General features: G+C 46.0%; 1 protein-coding gene across 11 annotated transcripts in view; it reads right to left on the bottom strand.

Annotated features, from left to right (window-relative positions):
* The window catches only part of ncor2 (nuclear receptor corepressor 2), a 501645-nt gene that overhangs the window by 428432 nt on the left and 55482 nt on the right, over positions 1 to 17731 (bottom strand). For all 11 annotated transcript variants that reach the window (XM_041202112.1, XM_041202119.1, XM_041202114.1 and 8 more), the window contains exon 4: positions 8611 to 8794. In XM_041202112.1, the coding sequence (XP_041058046.1) occupies positions 8611 to 8794 (184 nt within the window). The remainder of the gene's footprint in view (positions 1 to 8610; positions 8795 to 17731) is intronic.

The raw sequence follows: 17731 nt of genomic DNA, 5'->3' as shown, positions 1-17731 counted from the left end.
ATTTTGCACTGATGTGCTGGGCTCCTCCATCATTGAGGATGGAGATACTTGTGGAGCCTCCTCCTCCAGTGAGTTGTTTAATTGTCCACCACCATTCACAACTGGATGTGGCAGGACTGCAGAGCTTAGATCTGATCCGTTGATTGTGGGATCGCTTAGCTCTGTCTCACTTGCTGATTATGCTGTTTGGCATGCAAGTAGTCCTGTGTTATAGCTTCACCAGGTTGACACCTTATTTTTAGGAATGCCTGGTGCTGCTCCTGGCATGCCCTCCTGCACTCTTCATTGAACCAGGGTTCATCCCCTGACTTGGTGGTAATGGTAGAGTGGGGATATGCTGGGCCATGAGGTTACAGATTGTGTTCGAGTACAATTCTGCTGCTGCTGATGGCCCAAAGCACCTCATGGATGCCCAGTCTTGAGTTGCTAGATCTGTTTGAAATTTATCCCATTTAGCACAGTGGTAGTGCCACACCACACGATGGAGGGTATCCTCAATGTGAAGGGGGACTTCATCTCTTCAAGGACTGTGTGGTGGTCACTCCTACCGATACTGTCATGGACAGATGCATCTGCAACAGGCAGGTTGGTGAGGATGAGGTCAAGTATATTTTTCCCTCACCTCCTGCCATAGGCCCAGTCCAGTAGCTATGTCATTTAGCACACAGTCAGCTCAATCAGTAGTGGAGCTACTGAGCCATTCTTGGTGATGGACATTGAAGTCCCCCACCCAGAGTACATTCTGCACCCTTGCCACCCTCAGTGCTTCCTCCAAGTGATGTTCAACATGGAGGAGCACTGATTCATTCGCTGAGGGAGGGCGGTGTGTGTAGTATGTCATAAGTGATCAGCTGTCCTTTTTTACTAAAAGGCAGCTTGATGTTCATTCTTGATCATGCCCAACTTAGAATTAACAGAAAGCAAAGCATGATTTTCTTTAAAAAATAAAGTTCAGGATTGAGATCATCATGTTTTAAGTTACAGCCCAAAGGGAAGATGAGAGAAGCAGATTTGTTGCTGACATACAGCAGGTTGTGGATGGGGAAGATAAATGTAGTGTGATTATAGCCAAGCCCTGCATATTCAATGCACAAACTTCCAGCTTGCTCATGTTTGTGTGCCAAAAGCAGGAGACAAACTGAATAATGATTTCACTCGAGTCTCAAGAGCTCTACATCAAAAATCAAAGCAGCATTAGGTGGAATGATGCCAGGGTTTCCTTGCCCATGTTTGACCTGATGCCATGAGACTTCATGGAGTCCGGAGTCGATGTTGAGGACTCGCAGGGCAACTGCCTCCCGACTGTGCTGCCACCTCTGCCGGGTCTGTCCTGCCGGTGGGCAGAACATACCCAGGGATAGTGATGGTGGTGTCTGGGACATTATTTGTAAGTTATGATTCCGTGAGGATGACTATGCCAGGTTGTTGCCTGACTTGTCTATGGGACAGATCTCCCAATTTTGGCACAAGCCCTTAGATGTTCGTAAGGAGGGCTTTGCAGGGTCGACTTGGCTGAGTTTGCTCTTGTGGATTCCAGAGCCTAGGTCGATGCTGGGTGGTCTGTCTGGTTTCATTTCTTTTTGACTTCTCTTTACTGGTTTGATACAACCGAGTGGCTTGCTTCGCCATTTCAGGGGGCAGTTAAGAGTCTTAGAGTTTAAGAGTCTGTGGGTCTGGAGTCATATGTAGGCCACACCAGGTAAGGATGGCAGATTTCCTTTCCTAAAGGACATTAGTGAACCAAATAGGTTTTTCCAACAATTGATGATCATTGTCATGATCACCCTTACTGAGGCAAGCTTTTAATTCCAGATTTTTTTTTTTAAATATTTAATTAATTAGTTCCACCAGCTGTCATGGTGGGATTCATACCCTAGTCCCCACAGCATTGGCCTGGGCCTGTGGATTGACAGAGTGACATTACCTCTATACCACTGCCTTCCTTAATTTGTGGAACAAGCACTCGGTTCCTCTACACCTCTTAGTATCACACCATTTGGTGTCTATTCCTTTGTCTTGTTAGCCTTCCCCAAGTACATTTTGTTAAATTTCTCCAGATTGAACTCTATTTACCACTTACCACTCACCTGACCAATCCATTGACATCTTACTGCAGTCTACAGCTTTCTCCCTCACTATCAACCACATGGTCAATTTTTGTATCATTTTCAAACTTCTTAATCACGTCTCCATTGATAGAGACCATGAATAGGAAGGGACTCATTACTGAGCCCTGCGGAAGCCCATTGGAAACAGCCTTCCGTTACAATACTCATCAATCATTATCCTTTGCTTCCTACCTCTTCAAATCAGTTAACTCACAGCAGTCAGGATTCTCTGCCTGACACTTACCATCCTTTACAGTTATTAAAATGATTGATCTAGGTGCTGAGACGGCTTCCATCCAGCCTCTTGCCCTTTAAGTTCCATGTGTTCCACTGTCACAATTAGAAAAGTTTAGCTTCATTGGAATTGCAGAGATCTGGCGTGTGCCCATCTCTAGAGTTATAGGGGTCATAGAGTCACAGAGATCTACAGCACAGAAAAAGGCCCTTCGGCCCATCAAGTCTGCACCGGTCAATTAAGTACCTAACTATTCTAATCCCATTTTCCAGCACTAGGCCCATAGCCCTGTATGCCATGGCATCGCAAGTGTACATCCAAATACTTCTTAAATGTTATGAGGGTATCTACCTCTACCACCCTTTCAGGCAGTGAGTCCCAGATTCCCACCACCCTTTGGGTTAAAAAATTCTTCTTCATATCCCCTCTAAACCTCCTGCCCCTTACCTTAAATCTATGCCTCCTAGTTACTGATCCCTCCAACAAGGGGAAAAGTTCCTTCCTGTCTACCCTATGTATGACCCTCATAACTTTATACACCTCACTCATGTCCCCCCTCAATCTCCTCTGCTCCAAGGAAAATAACCCCAGTCTATCCGATCTCTCCTCATAACTAAACTCTCCAGTTCAGGCAACATCCTGGTAAATCTCCTCTGCACTCTCTCTAGTGCAATCACATCCTTACTATAATGCGGATTCCAGAACTGCATGCAATACTCTAGCTGTGGCCTAACCAGCATAACCTCCCTGCTCTTATGTTCTATACCTCAGCAAATAAAGACAAGTATCCCATATGCCTTCTTAACCACCTTATTTATCTGTCCCACTAAGGGACTGGTGGACATGTACATCAAGGTCCCTCTGATCCTTGGTACTTCCCAGGGTCCTGCCATTCATCGTGTATTCCCGTCCCTTGTGTGTCCTGCCCAAGAGCATCACCTCACACTTATCCGGATTAAATTCCACTCGCCACTGATCAGCCCATCTGACCAGCCCGTCTATATCCTCCTGTAATTTAAGACTATCCTCCTATTTACTACCCCACCAATTTTCGTGTCATTTGCAAACTTATTGATCAACCCTCCTGCATTCAAGTCTATATATACCACAAACAGCAAGGGACCCAACACCGATCCCTGTGGAACCCCATTGGATACAGGCATCCAGTCACAAAAACACCCCTCGACCATCACCCTCTGCTTCCTGCCACTCAGCCAATTCTGGATCCAAATTGCTTTGGATCCCATGGGCTCTTACCTTCGTTATCAGTCTCCCATGCGGGACCTTATCAAAAGCCTTGCTGAAGTCCAAGTAGACTACGTCAAATGCATTGCCCTCATCTACACACCTGGTCACCTCTTCAAAAAATTCAATCAAATTGGTCAAACATGACCTCCCCTGAACAAAACCATGCTGCCTGTCCTTGATTAATCCCTGCCTCGCCAAGCCTAGATTAATTCTGTCCCTCAGAATTGTTTCCAATAGTTTCCCCACCACTGAGTTTAGACTACCTGGTCTGTAGCTCCCTGGTTTATCCCTTCCTTCCTTCTTGAATATCGGTACCACATTGCCTGTCCTCCAGTCCTCTGGCACCTCTCCTGTGGCCAGAGAAGTATTGAAAATTATTGCCAGCGCCCCTGCTATCTCCTCGTTTGCCTCACTCAACAGCCTGAGATACATTTCATCCGGGCCTGGAGATTGATCTACTTTTAAGCCTGCCAGACCACTTAGAACCTCCTTTGTTATGCTAATTTCTTTAATTACATCACAGTCCTCCTGCCTGATTTCCATACCCACGTCGTCCCTCTCACTTGCGAACACCAACACAAAGTATTCTACCTATGTTTTCCGGCTCCACACACAAATTACCATTATGTTTCTTAATGGGCCCCACTCTTTCCCTAGTTATCCTCTTACTCTTAATGTAAAATAACTTTGGATTTTCCTTTTATTTTACCTGCCAATGTTTTTTCATGCCCCCTTTTTGCCCTGATACTTTCCTTTTTAAGTTTCCCCCCTACACATTTTATATTCCTCTAGGGCTTCCGCTGTTTTGAGTCCTCGGTATCTGCCATAAACCTCCCTTTTTCTCTCTATCAATTCCTGTATGTCCCTCGACATTCAGGATTCCCTGGATTTGTTGGTCCCATCCTTTATCTTTACTGGAATATATTGGTCCTATACTGTCCCTATTTCCTCCTTGAATGAGTCCCACTGCTCTGACACAGATTTACCTAAAAGTAGCTGCTCCCAGTCCATTCTGGCCAAATAATATCTGATCTTATTAAAATCAGCCTTCCCCCAATTTAGAGCTCTGATTTCTGGCCCATCCTTGTCCTTTTCCATAACAACCTTGAATCTAACGGAGTTATGATCACTATCTGCAAAATGCTCCCAAAATGATACCTCTACCACTTGCCCGGCTTCATTCCCTAAAATTAAGTCCAGGACAACCCCCTCTCTTGTAGGACCTATGTACTGGCTTAAAAAGCTCTCCTGGACATATTTTAAGAATTCCGCTCCCTCTAAACCTATCACATTATGACTAAACCGGTTAATGCTGGGGAAGTTGAAATCCTCCACTATTACTACCCTATTATTTTTACACTTCTTATTACTATCCTATTATCTTTACACTTCTCCAATGGCCACCCTGATACTGAACCCTAAACCCAAGCTCAAACCCTGAATCCTGACCGTGGACCCCAACCACCATACCCAGGCCCCAACTCTGGACCTGACCACAAGCCCGAACTCTGGGCTGGGATCCTGAACCCTGGCTCCAAACCTGGACCACAAACTCAAAGTCCAAGTCCACGCCCGAACCATAACACTAGACCCCAAAGCTGGCCCCAACCCTGGCTCCCAACTCTGGATGCCAACCTCAACCCTGAACCCAACTCTGAACCCCAACTTTGCCTGATCTCTTTCACGATCTATTAACTGGATTCTGAAAACCAGCAGCATCTCCGGTGACCCTGCCATGGCCAACATTCAATGAGCTCAAACCCAAAACCCTCCTGCAAAATCATAAACCCGGCCCCAAAACCCCAAACCCTCTCTCGTTATAAAACAACTTATATTTATATAGCGCCTTTAACGTAATGAAACTTCCCACAGTGCTCCACAGGAACATTATAATACAAAGTTTGACACTGAGCCACGTAAGGAGATATTCGGTCAAGTGACCAAAAGCTTGGTCAAAAAGGTAGGATTTAAGAAGTGTCTTAAAGGAGGAGGGTGAGGTAGAGAGATGGAGAGGTGAAGGGAGAAATTCCAGAGCTGAAGGCATGGCTGCCAATAGTGGAGCAATTAAAATTGGGGATGGAAAAGAGGCCAGAATTAGAGGAGCACAGAGGTGGTGGGGCTGGAGGAAATTACTGTGATAGGGAGGGGCGAGGCCATGGAGGGATTTGAAAACAAGGATGAGAATTTTAAAATCAAGATGTTGCTTGGCTGTGAGCCAATGTAAATCAGTGAACACAATGGCAATCGGGCAATGGGACTTGGTATGAATTAAGACACAGGCAGCAGAGTTTTGGAGGACTTCGAGTTTACAGAAGGTAGAATTTGGTAGACCAGCCAGGAGTGTATTGGAATCAAGTTGAGCACTAACAAATGCATGGTTGAGGGTTTCAGCAGCAGTTGAGCTGAGATATGATGAAGTCAGGCAATTTTATGGAGGTGGAAACAAGTGGTCTTCATGATGGCGCAGATATATGGTCAGAAGCTCATTTCGGGATCAAATATGACAACGAGGTTGCTAACAACCTGGGTTAATCTCAAACTGTTGCCAGGGAAAGGGAAGAAGTCAGTGGCTCGGGAACAGAGTTCGGAGCGGGAACCAAGAAACAATGGCCTAGGTCTTCCCAATATTTAATTGGAGGAAATGTCTGCATATTTGGTACTGGATGTCAGATAAGCAGTCTGGTAATTTAGCAACAGTGGAGAAGTCAAGAGAGGTGGGGGTGAGGTAGAGCTGGGTGTTGTCAAGGTACACGTGAAAACTAACGCCGTGCTTCCAGATGATGTTACTGAGGGGCAGCATCTAGATGAGAAATAGGAGGAGCCAAAGATCAATCCTTGAGGGACACAAGAGGTAACGGTGCCAGAACAAGAACAGATGCCATTGCAAGTGATTCTCTAGCTACAATTCATTACGTAGATAATAATGGAACATGTCCCACCTAACTGGTTGACAGTGGAAAGGTGTTGGAGGAGGATGGTGTAATCAACCATGTCAAAGGACAGTGGAGAAGGATGAGGAGGGAAAGTTTACCTTTGTCACAGTCACATAGGATGTCATTTGTGACAGCTCTTTTAGTGCTGTGGCAGGTCAGAAACCTGATTGGAGGGATTCAAATAAGGAGTTCTGGGAAAGATGAGAACAGATTTGGGAGGCAATAACACATTCAACAACTTTGGAGAGGAAAAGGAGGTTGGAGACGGAGCGTAGTTTGCGAGGACGGTGGGGTCAAGGGTTGATTTTTTGAATGGAGGGATGAAGATGGCAGTTTTGGAGGAGAGCAGGGCAGTACCTGAGGAGAGAGAACCATTCACAATATCGGTTAACATGGTTCTCAGGAGATCAAATTGGGTGGTCAGCAGTTTAATGGAAATAGGTGGATCTGTTGACCAGATGAACTTGCAGGGGACACGAGGAGAGACAGGAGAGAAACTTGAGAAAGCAGCGAGTGCAGGGCTAGGGCAAGGCTATTAGGAGAAACCACATATCCCAAACTCCCATCCTTACTTCACCATCTTACAATAAGAAACCCCACTAGAGACTCAATCCCACCCACTCCCCCTGTTAAAAATCCTCTCAGTTTCTAATATGAAATGTATTGCAGCTTCAAACTGACTGGTCTAGGAAAAGTGCAAATATGGGTCCTTTCTGCTGACTGGAAAACTGAAAACTGGTCAAATAGACTTTTCCCAGAAATACGTTACAATCCCATCTAGAGCTATATGGAAACAGAGGTTGCATTTCCTTAATCAATAATAAATATATACCTTCTATATACACATACAATGCTTGCTACAATATAAATCTGTGACCATGTAACACCATCAGCTGTAGCAAATATTTCCAGCAGGAAGATGTACAAGTTCAGCACCAACAGAAACTTCTTTATTGCTCTAATACTCCTGCTAGTTCCTCAACTGAAACAGTCTCATTCAACGTTCCTGTGCCTTCCTGCCTATTCAGTAAATGTCCTTCTTTCGAAAGTAACCTCTGTCTCAAGAGCTACTTCCAGTAAAGGATGTCATCTTCTAATAACTGCACGCGTGGGAAGATTTCTTTTAACTTCCCCTTTAATTTGCTGGAACTGCAGTCTATGTCCCAGTCACCAATCCACCAACCAGTAGAAAAAAAAAAATCAGCTCTGCAGAAGAGTCATACAGACTCGAAACGTTAACTATGTTTCCCCCTCCACCGATGCTGTCACATCTGCTGAGTTTTTGTTTGACCAAGACCAGGGTTGTCTGCAGGCTGGGACCTCAATGTTATGAGAACCATGAGTCAGGAGCTAACCTGCTACAGTGTGCGCTCCACCATAACAAGAAGGACACAGCTGAGCATGGTTCTCATTCAGTTGCCTCTTGATTATTAGGGTGACCCTTAAGTCGGCCATTTGTGCTGACCTTGAACTCCTCCTGAAAGTGAGTGAGAGTGAGAGAGGATGAGCGAGCGAAAGAGAGAGAGAGAGAGAGATTGATTGAGTGTGTGAGTGAGTGAGAAAGAGGATTGCATGTATAAGGCTCTTGATCACATTTTCAGGACTTCCCAGGGCACCTTACATCCTTCAGAGCTGTAGTCATTAGTAGTACAACAGCAAGATTACATAACCAATGAATGAAATGGTGTTGGTTTAGGGAAGAAAGCTGATCCTGTACATTCTCTACTTTTCTCTGAGCACTGCCAACGGAATCTTTTAGATCCCTTGAAGAGCCTGGAAGGGGTTTGTCTTCAACAACTCATTTCAAAGACAATGAAGCATATCCTCACTACCGTGCTGACCTATTATCCTTGTTCAGGTGCTCAATTCCATATCGGACCAGAACCCAGAACATCTGGTTCCAGGTGAGAGCGCTACCACTGAACAAAACAGAGATTTTCACACTGGTGACTCTCGGTGATGCTCCTGCCCTGATTCTAATGTTCTTCCTATACTGCACCTGACACCACAAACCTCTGTCAGTAAGGAGGATGAGCCATTGCTGATGAGTCAGAAAGGTGGAGTTAATGTATGGAGTTTCATTTACCTTCAGAAGCTCCTCGACTCCAGTGAGGGGACCGTGGGACAAGAGGGATGAATGTCGAAACAATGAACCCTGCAACAAATCCAACCTCGGTCGCTTGTTATCGGAATATGGTGCCTCTGTCTGACCAGCAGCATCCAGCAGGTAGCCGCTGTGTGGATCATATTTGCTATAATGATCAGTGTTCCTACAAGACAAGAGAAAATTAGAATTGAAAATAATCCCAAGGTAAATATAATGGGTGGAGAAACTACAGCAAGCAGTTCTGTGGGATTTCCTGAACCAGAACATCAGATATCAGTGTGCAGAAAGGTCAGAGCACCAGAAAAAGTCAGTGCCAACACGTTATCTGGAATACTAACCGCTCCAACCAGGCATCTTGATGGTTGGAACTTTTCCAAGAGGTGAGTAGTCCCACCACCAGGACTGAGGGCAGGACCTGACCAGGCACAGGCGGCCAGGGGGGTTCCGGGCAGCATTTCAGCAGTGGCCATTTAAGAGACCCCTGCCCCGCCGTGACCTCTGCCCATTTTGCAGAGTTGCTGAGCCAGAGGGCTGGAAGCTGAGCAGCACTGCTACAGGCTGCAGGGAGGTGAGGGCGGATCCATGGCAAGACACTCTCCAAGTTTCTTTTTATTGAGACTGAGCCTAGCCAAGGAGACGTGTCCCTGTGCAGATGGTGGAGGGGTGCTGAACACCAACCCCCCCACATCGGCTGCACCATGGCCGCAGGGCCAATCATTGCTGCCGGATGCCTCTCTGTGGCCATAAAGGAAGGACCCCACCACCCCTGCCCCGGGAAGCCCCTAGAAGGCACCCACACGGTGATGGTTGCTCCCCATGCCAGTAAAATGCAAGCCAGGGAAATGGCCGATAACTGGCCAATTAATTGGTTTTATTGGGCACCCACCTTTGGTCACTGAGCTTCCTGCTGCTGGTAATAACCCATGGTGGTAGCAAGATGTCAGCCTCCCTCCCAATACCTACAGCTGACATTTTATGAGGCCTCCTGTCTCCAAGCCCATTTCCAGAGGTCTGGGAAAATCCAACCAATGTATTTTTAGAATAGTCTCAGCTTTGCTTCACTTTTTTTTCCAAACAAGATATTTACCAGCACCTTCCACCCCAGCAGATGCTGCTGACAGTAAATCATTTTTACACTAAACTGTTTGGAAATCTTGACGTTGTTATTGCATTACTCCAAGCACTTTACAAATGCCCCTGAAAATTCCCATTTGTGAACTTCCAAAAGTGTGATTCAGTTTAGCAGAGGTGGCATTTCCGGGCTGTGTGGGGGGTGGGGGCTGGGTTCTGTTATTGACTCTGGATGGACAGAGGGTTTTTTTTTACTGTTTTCTTATTAAAATAACAGTAAATCAATGTTAGGGCAGGTTTGATAAGAAATGGCAGCTTCATTTCTGCTTACAAGAGATTTTATCAGTGCCACAGGAAGAAATAAGTTTTCAAACTTTTGTACATAGGAATTCTACAGAAACATGCAGTATATTAGACCAGTCCCATTGTTTAGAATGCCTGGTACAATTTGATAACATGCTGAAACAAGGTAAATGTCTCAAAATATGACATTTCTATATCACAGAAAGAGCAGCTTCAGGGCAGAATTACAGTCTGGAAGACACCACAAATAAAATACCACTTTCTCAGTGAGTTTAACAAAGCAGAATTGCTACTATCTAAAATCTTATCAGGGATGATGTGTCATTACTAACTACAAACAGGAAACACTTCAATAGCAGCTTTTAGAGTTGATTAAAAGGGAAGCAACAAGATGGACATATTGAAAATGTACCCAGGACACACATGACATTTCCTTTGCCTGCTGTACATCAGCAAGCTTGGTTTTGAATAAGGAGATAACAATTTTAGCTATCTAATTAAGATAGAGAAAACCTGCTGTGAAAAATAAATCCATTATTGTCATTCTCCAAACATTTTCACTGACCTGTCCTCCATAGATTTTGGAATTTGCTGGAATATTCCTTGCAAATTCCCAATTACTTTCATTGAAGTTAATTTTTCAGGGTTTATAATTGGAAAATGTTCCAATTTTAATCATTAGATCACTCCCAGTTGATGATGAAGATTGTCATAATATTCCAGTGTGTTAAAATATATTTTGCCTATGACTGTAGTGGTCCCTTATAGTGCCTGGCAAACAATTCATTCCATTCACAGACCATTGCTTGTAAAGTGTTCTGCAGCACCTGTGTACAGCCAGAGCCCATGTTAATTCTGAGGGAGTGCTGCACCACTGAAGACGCAGTACTGAGGGAGTACTGCACTGTCAGGAGAGGATCAGTACTGAGGGAGCGCCGTGCTGCCAGAGGGTCAGTACTGAGGGAGCACCGTTATGTTGGAGGGTCAGCACTGAGGGAGCGCCGCGCTGTCAGAGGGTCAGTACTGAGGGAGCGCCGTTCTGTCGGAGGGTCAGCACCGAGGGAGCGCCGCGCTGTTAGAGGGTCGGTGCTGAGGGAGCGCCGCGCTGTCGGAGGGTCGGTGCCGAGGGAGCGCCGCACTGTCAGAGGGTTGGTGCCGAGGGAGCGCTGCACTGTCGGAGGGTCAGTACTGAGGGAGCGCCGCGCTGTCAGATGGTCAGCACCGAGGGAGTTGATATTGAGGGAGATAATCCGAGTCTGAACCTGCCCTCTAGCGGCACCATTGTAACCCGGCCCTTGGGAAAGTAGCAACTCACACTCACTCATCAACCTTCACTCATCAAACCCCACTCATCAGCCCTCACTCACTCGCTCATCAGCCCTCACTCACTCGCTCATCAGCCCTCACTCACTCGCTCATCAGCCCTCACTCACTCGCTCATCAGCCCTCACTCACTCGCTCATCAGCCCTCACTCACTCGCTCATCAGCCCTCACTCACTCGCTCATCAGCCCTCACTCACTCGCTCATCAGCCCTCACTCACTCGCTCATCAGCCCTCACTCACTCGCTCATCAGCCCTCACTCACTCGCTCATCAACCCTCACTCACTCGCTCATCAGCCCTCACTCACTCGCTCATCAGCCCTCACTCACTCGCTCATCAGCCCTCACTCACTCGCTCATCAGCCCTCACTCACTCGCTCATCAGCCCTCACTCACTCCCCATTCTCCCCTGCTCCTTCTGCTCCCAAAGGCACATGCCTGATTTTGGATGCCACTAGGCCTCAGGCCTAGGTTTACCAGGCTAATACCTGGAAAGGGCGGGGTTTGACAGGCTAGGTTTGTATGCGCTAGAGTTTAGAAGAGTAAGAGGTGACTTGATTAAAACATATAAGATCCTGAGGGGTCTTTACTGTAGAAAGTATGTTTCCTCTTGTGGAAGAATCTAGAGCTAGGGGTTACTGTTTAAAAATAAGGGGTCACCCATTTAAAACAAAGATGATGTTGGATCCTGGTCACTAGTTTAGTTAGACTAATGGATCTGGGTTGCAGGCTTGTTTCGGGATGACCAAGTTGGTACCATAGACAGAGAAGATCAGTTGACGGTTCTTACGTAGAACACATTTTATTTATTTACAAAAGAACTCAGCAGCTACACTTGTGCACTTACAACCAAAACCCTGTCTCTACATTACAGACTCTTACTGTAGACTACTCACTACTGACTACAGAGCACTAAGGTGGCCCACGCTACTCAGCTACTGGATAATAAGATTATGTAATCTTCAATTATAATATTCTTCTTAAAGGTATATTACACATCAGATTACCACATCCCTCCCCCTTTACTCAAATATATTTTACAGTTACAATTTTTCTCAAAATATGAAATTATTTACACAGATAAGTAATTTATAAATTCAGTCTTTCTGGGGGCTTTCCTTATGCATGTAGAATGTCTCAGCTCTACAGCTTCAGGTGTTTTGTGAGGAGCCTGCTTTACTGGTGTTGTCTGGACATCAGCTTCTTCAGTAGCACCTGTAAATCTGTTCTCTCAACTCTTACAGGTACAGCCAATCCTTCAAACACACCCTGTACTCAGTGGAGTTCTTTCAACAAGAGACGTTGACACAGTCGTGAACACTGGATGGATCATTCCCGGATACTTTGTTTCGCTCCTCATTATATGATCCATATGTCTCCATAGGATTTGGTCTTCTACTTTCACATAGTAAAAAAAAAGAGGTCCAGTGACTTCACTTATTTCACTTGATAACCACTTAGGTCCTTCACCAAAATTTTCCACATATACCGTCTCTCCTACGGTAAACTTTGTCACAAATATGCCAGTCTTATACAATTTTCTGACTTCCTTGACTCCTTACCACCTTTCCCTCTAAATTTGGCTTTACTAAGCTCAATCTCATCCTGAGACAGCAACTCATCAGCAATTCCACAGGTGTGACACCTGTTGTCGTGTGAGGGGCAGTTCTATAATGGAAAAGAAAACCTGCTAACATGGTCACAATGGAGTCTCCAGTTAATTTCTTCTTGCCATTTTTAAATGTTTGAACTGCTTGCTCGGCCAGTCCATTCGATGACGGGTGGTATGCTGAAGGTTTTACGTGAGTGATACCACTGAGGCTGATAAACTGTAATTGCTGTGCTGTTCTCTGATACAACCACTTCTGGTAATCCGTTGTTGGCGAAACTTTGTCATACTTTATCAATTGTAGCGGAAGATGTTGGTGACTTTACCTCATATATGTCCATCCATTTTGAGTGAGCATCAACATTAAGGAGAAACATCGTTCCTATGAAAGGTCCCACATAGTCAATATGCAATTGCTCCCATGGCTGTAAGGGAGCGGCTGGAGGTAACTTAGTGGCTCTCAGTTGGAAGATCTCAGTCCAATCCAATTTAATTTCTTTCAGCCAGTTTCGTCCAAAGAGACTTGGCCCCTCACCTGCTACCACCATCAAGGGTAATTTCACTGATTGACTTCCATACTGTACAGTAACCCTGATTATGCCTATAATTTTGATGTCTTCTCCTGAGAGAGTTTTCAATTTTGCATCTGTTTCGTCCAAATTTAATTTACATTCCCCATGATTCAGGTATTTATTTATAAGTATGCTCATCTGTCATGAAGCTATGTATATAATATTATTGGAAAAGATTTTTCTTTTAAAATAGAAGTTTAGTCTGCGGGTGTGTCTTAATTGGATTAAAGCCAGTTAGTCTGCGTGCTTTGATGTGTACTAGTTTTGATACGTTGAGTGTAATAGCATGCATTTGCATTTTTTGAATAGAGCATTCAAGGAGTAAGGTGAAAAATTATGCCTACCTAGCAGATGCCAAGCCATATGTTTATATTACTAATAAAGTTGGTACTATGAAAGGGGTTTTATTGTTAGAGGGGTTTAGTTCAGAGGTTGTTAATACAATGAGAATTAACATACAATCAGTAGTGGTAGGTATAACTTTAGCAGTTTTCAGGTGTGCAGGGCAGAGGCAATGTGAGATCAAAAGGGAGCTGCAAACCTCCATCTGGCTCCACAGGAACCAAAGTGAAAAGAACCTCATTTTGAAAATGCTTTGCCTGGTGTCTGGTTAAGTCTGTGGGTTGCTGTTGCCTTAATGGAGATTAGTTTGGGAATTTGTTAAAAGTTATGATGGTAGTAATTTGTAGCCATGTATATATATATTTTAACCTGTATAAATTAATAAAATGTTTCATTTAGTTTAATGTAAAGCCTTGAGAACTGATGGCCTGATTCCTGAATTTAGAGTCGCATCTCAAACATAATACTAAAAATTATAGGTTATGACAGTTGTTCAAAGTTTCCCTCTGGGATTTTTAAACAACTCAGCTTCACCAACTGCATCGGTTGTAACATCACCTATCACTACAGTGGAAGCCCCTGTATCCACTGATGGGCCACCCTCACTGTCACATAGAATGGTTCTATTTTTCCCTCCTTTAAATTATGCAATGAATAAATATCAGAATCTGTTACTTCAGGCTCTTCTATGTTATGAATCTCACACGGCTTTTATCGTTTGAATGAAAGTCTACCTGATTCTATCCTTGTAATGTCTCATGAGATATCCATATTGATGACAGCAAAAACATTTGATTTTTTTTAAAACTTCGATTCATTACAAGGTTGTCTGCTTCCACCTCTGTTACCATTATTCCACGTTTTCGGTGCTAAGTCATTTCTTTTTACTTGTCTGAAAGTGGTGGCTGCTTCCCGCTTCTCATCAGGGCTGGGCATTTTCGCACCCTTTTTGGCTGGGGCTTCCCATCCAATGTGGAGGACGGCACCATTTTGCACTCCCTGTGTGGCTTTCAAGTCCCTCACTGCACCTTCCATGGCCAGTGCTATTTCCTGCGCCTTCTGAAAATCCAAATTTGTTTCAGACAGTAATTTCTTCTGAATCAATCTTCATCTATACCACACACCAAATGATCTCTAAGCATGTCATTCGTAGATGTACCAAACTCGCAATATTCTGTTAACTGTTTCAGACTTGCCACATAACAAGCAACTGTCTCCCCTGGGTTCTATTTCTTGAATTAAATTTGAACTGTTGCATCATTACCGAGAGCTTGGGCTGGTAATGATTCTTCACAAGGTTCACTAAATCATAAAAGCTTTTCGAATCCGGGGCACTGGGTGCTATTAAACTTCTGATCAATCCATAAGTCTTACTCCCACACATGATAAGAGGATCACGCGCCTCTTCTCCCCCGCAATGTCATTAGCTTGGAAAAAGAACATGAGGCGTTCAACATAATGAGACCAAACATCCACCGTTGGGTCGAAAGGATCAACTCTTCCAAACTGGTAGGTTTCGAGGGGATTGCTTCGACGATTAGGAGGGGAAATTCTACTTACAATTACCGTGCGAGGTCCAGTCTGATTTTGGTTCACTTAGATTTCCTTCCTCACTTTTTCTTGCTTTTACCAACTCATCGCCAGTTTGTTGGATCCTGGTCATTAGTTTAGTTAGACTAATGGATCTGGGTTGCAGACTTGTTTCAGGATGATAGAGTTGGTGCAATAGACAGAGCAGATCAGTTAACGGTTCTTATGTTGAACACATTCTATTTATTTACAAAGGAACTCAGTAGCTACACTTGTGCACTTACAACTAAAACCCTGTCTCTACATTACAGACTTTACTCTCGACTACTAACTACAGACAACAGGGCATAGATTACTGCGGTAGTCCACACTACTCTGCCATTGGATAATAAGATCACATGAACTTCTGTTATAACATTTTTCTTAAAGACATATTATACATGAGATTACCACAGATGAGGTGAAATATTTCTCTCTCAGAGGGTAGTGAGTCTGGAACTCTCTTCCTGAAAAGATGGTAGAAGCAGAGTCTTTGAATATTTTTATGGTAGAGGTACAGAGATTCTTGGTAAGCAAGGGGCTGATAGGTTATTGGCGGTGGGTGGGATGCAGATTTCAGGTTACTATCAGATTAGCCATGATCTTATTAAATGGAGGAGAAGGCTGGGGGGGCCTACTCCTGCTCCTTGTTCATATGCACGTACATTCATAGGCCTAACACACACATGCACGCACACTCGCTTGCACTAACCGGAGCTCTGCTCACCCCAGCCTAAGCTCAGCTGCCATCTATCTCCATCGAGATAGGGATGGGCAATAAATGCTGGTCCAGCCAGCAAAGACCACATCCCTTGAATGAATAATAAAAAAATAACTAGTTGACCATCTCAGTGACGCGCCTTGTGGGATAATCGAACATCAAGTCCCTTCAGCTCTTCCTTGCTCAGAAACAGTACACCCCAATCATCAACGTGTATTCCCCAACCCTGGAAACAACAGATGAGGTCAGAGAGAAATTCTACTCCAGCCTGGATCACCAGTTATCCCGTGTCCCAAAGGGAGACAAGCTGATTCTCCTCAGTGATTTCAAGACCAGAGTTGGGAGGAGCCAAACCTCTGGAAAGGCGTGATTAGCATGGAAGGTGTAGGGAAGACTAATGACACTGGAGTCCTCCTTCTGACAGAATAGCTAGAACATGGTCTGATCATACTAAACACCCTTTTTCATCAGAGATGTATACAAGACCTCACGGCAATGTCCTCGCTCCTGACATTGGCACCTGCTTAATGATGTCATCGTCCGAGCGAGGGTCAGGCCCAGGCGGAGGCCAAGTGCAAAGAGAGGAAGGAGCATACCAAAATCCGAACTTCCTGCTCACCCGCATCACCACACACTACCTGGCCCACATGTGGCAGAGTGCGCGGATCCAGCATTGGACATTTTAGTCAACTCTTGAACCACAACCCTGGAGTGGAAGAAAGCCATCCTCGGTCCTGATGGACTGCCTAAGACTGAGGAAGTTCAGCACACTCAAATGAGCTCTACTGAGGGGGTGCCGCACAGTCAGCGGGTCAGTGCCGAGGGGGTGCCGCACAGTCAGCGGGTCAGTGCCGAGGGGGTGCCGCACAGTCAGCGGGTCAGTGCCGAGGGGGTGCCGCACAGTCAGCGGGTCAGTGCCGAGGGGGTGCCGCACAGTCAGCGGGTCAGTGCCGAGGGGGTGCCGCACAGTCAGCGGGTCAGTGCCGAGGGGGTGCCGCACAGTCAGCGGGTCAGTGCCGAGGGGGTGCCGCACAGTCAGCGGGTCAGTGCCGAGGGGGTGCCGCACAGTCAGCGGGTCAGTGCCGAGGGGGTGCCGCACAGTCAGCGGGTCAGTGCCGAGGGGGTGCCGCACAGTCAGCGGGTCAGTGCCGAGGGGGTGCCGCACAGTCAGCGGGTCAGTGCCGAGGGGGTGCCGCACAGTCAGCGGGTCAGTGCCGAGGGGGTGCCGCACAGTCAGCGGGTCAGTGCCGAGGGGGTGCCGCACAGTCAGCGGGTCAGTGCCGAGGGGGTGCCGCACAGTCAGCGGGTCAGTGCCGAGGGGGTGCCGCACAGTCAGCGGGTCAGTGCCGATGGGGTGCCGCACAGTCAGCGGGTCAGTGCCGAGGGGGTGCCGCACAGTCAGCGGGTCAGTGCCGAGGGGGTGCCGCACAGTCAGCGGGTCAGTGCCGAGGGGGTGCCGCACAGTCAGCGGGTCAGTGCCGAGGGGGTGCCGCACAGTCAGCGGGTCAGTGCCGAGGGGGTGCCGCACAGTCAGCGGGTCAGTGCCGAGGGGGTGCCGCACAGTCAGCGGGTCAGTGCCGAGGGGGTGCC

The sequence above is a fragment of the Carcharodon carcharias genome, chromosome 13 (genome assembly GCF_017639515.1).
Source record: "Carcharodon carcharias isolate sCarCar2 chromosome 13, sCarCar2.pri, whole genome shotgun sequence".
In the NCBI taxonomy this organism is placed as follows: Eukaryota; Metazoa; Chordata; class Chondrichthyes; order Lamniformes; family Lamnidae; genus Carcharodon; species Carcharodon carcharias.
The sequence above is the reverse complement of the archived record's forward strand: the minus strand, read 5'-3'. Positions and strand labels throughout refer to the sequence as shown.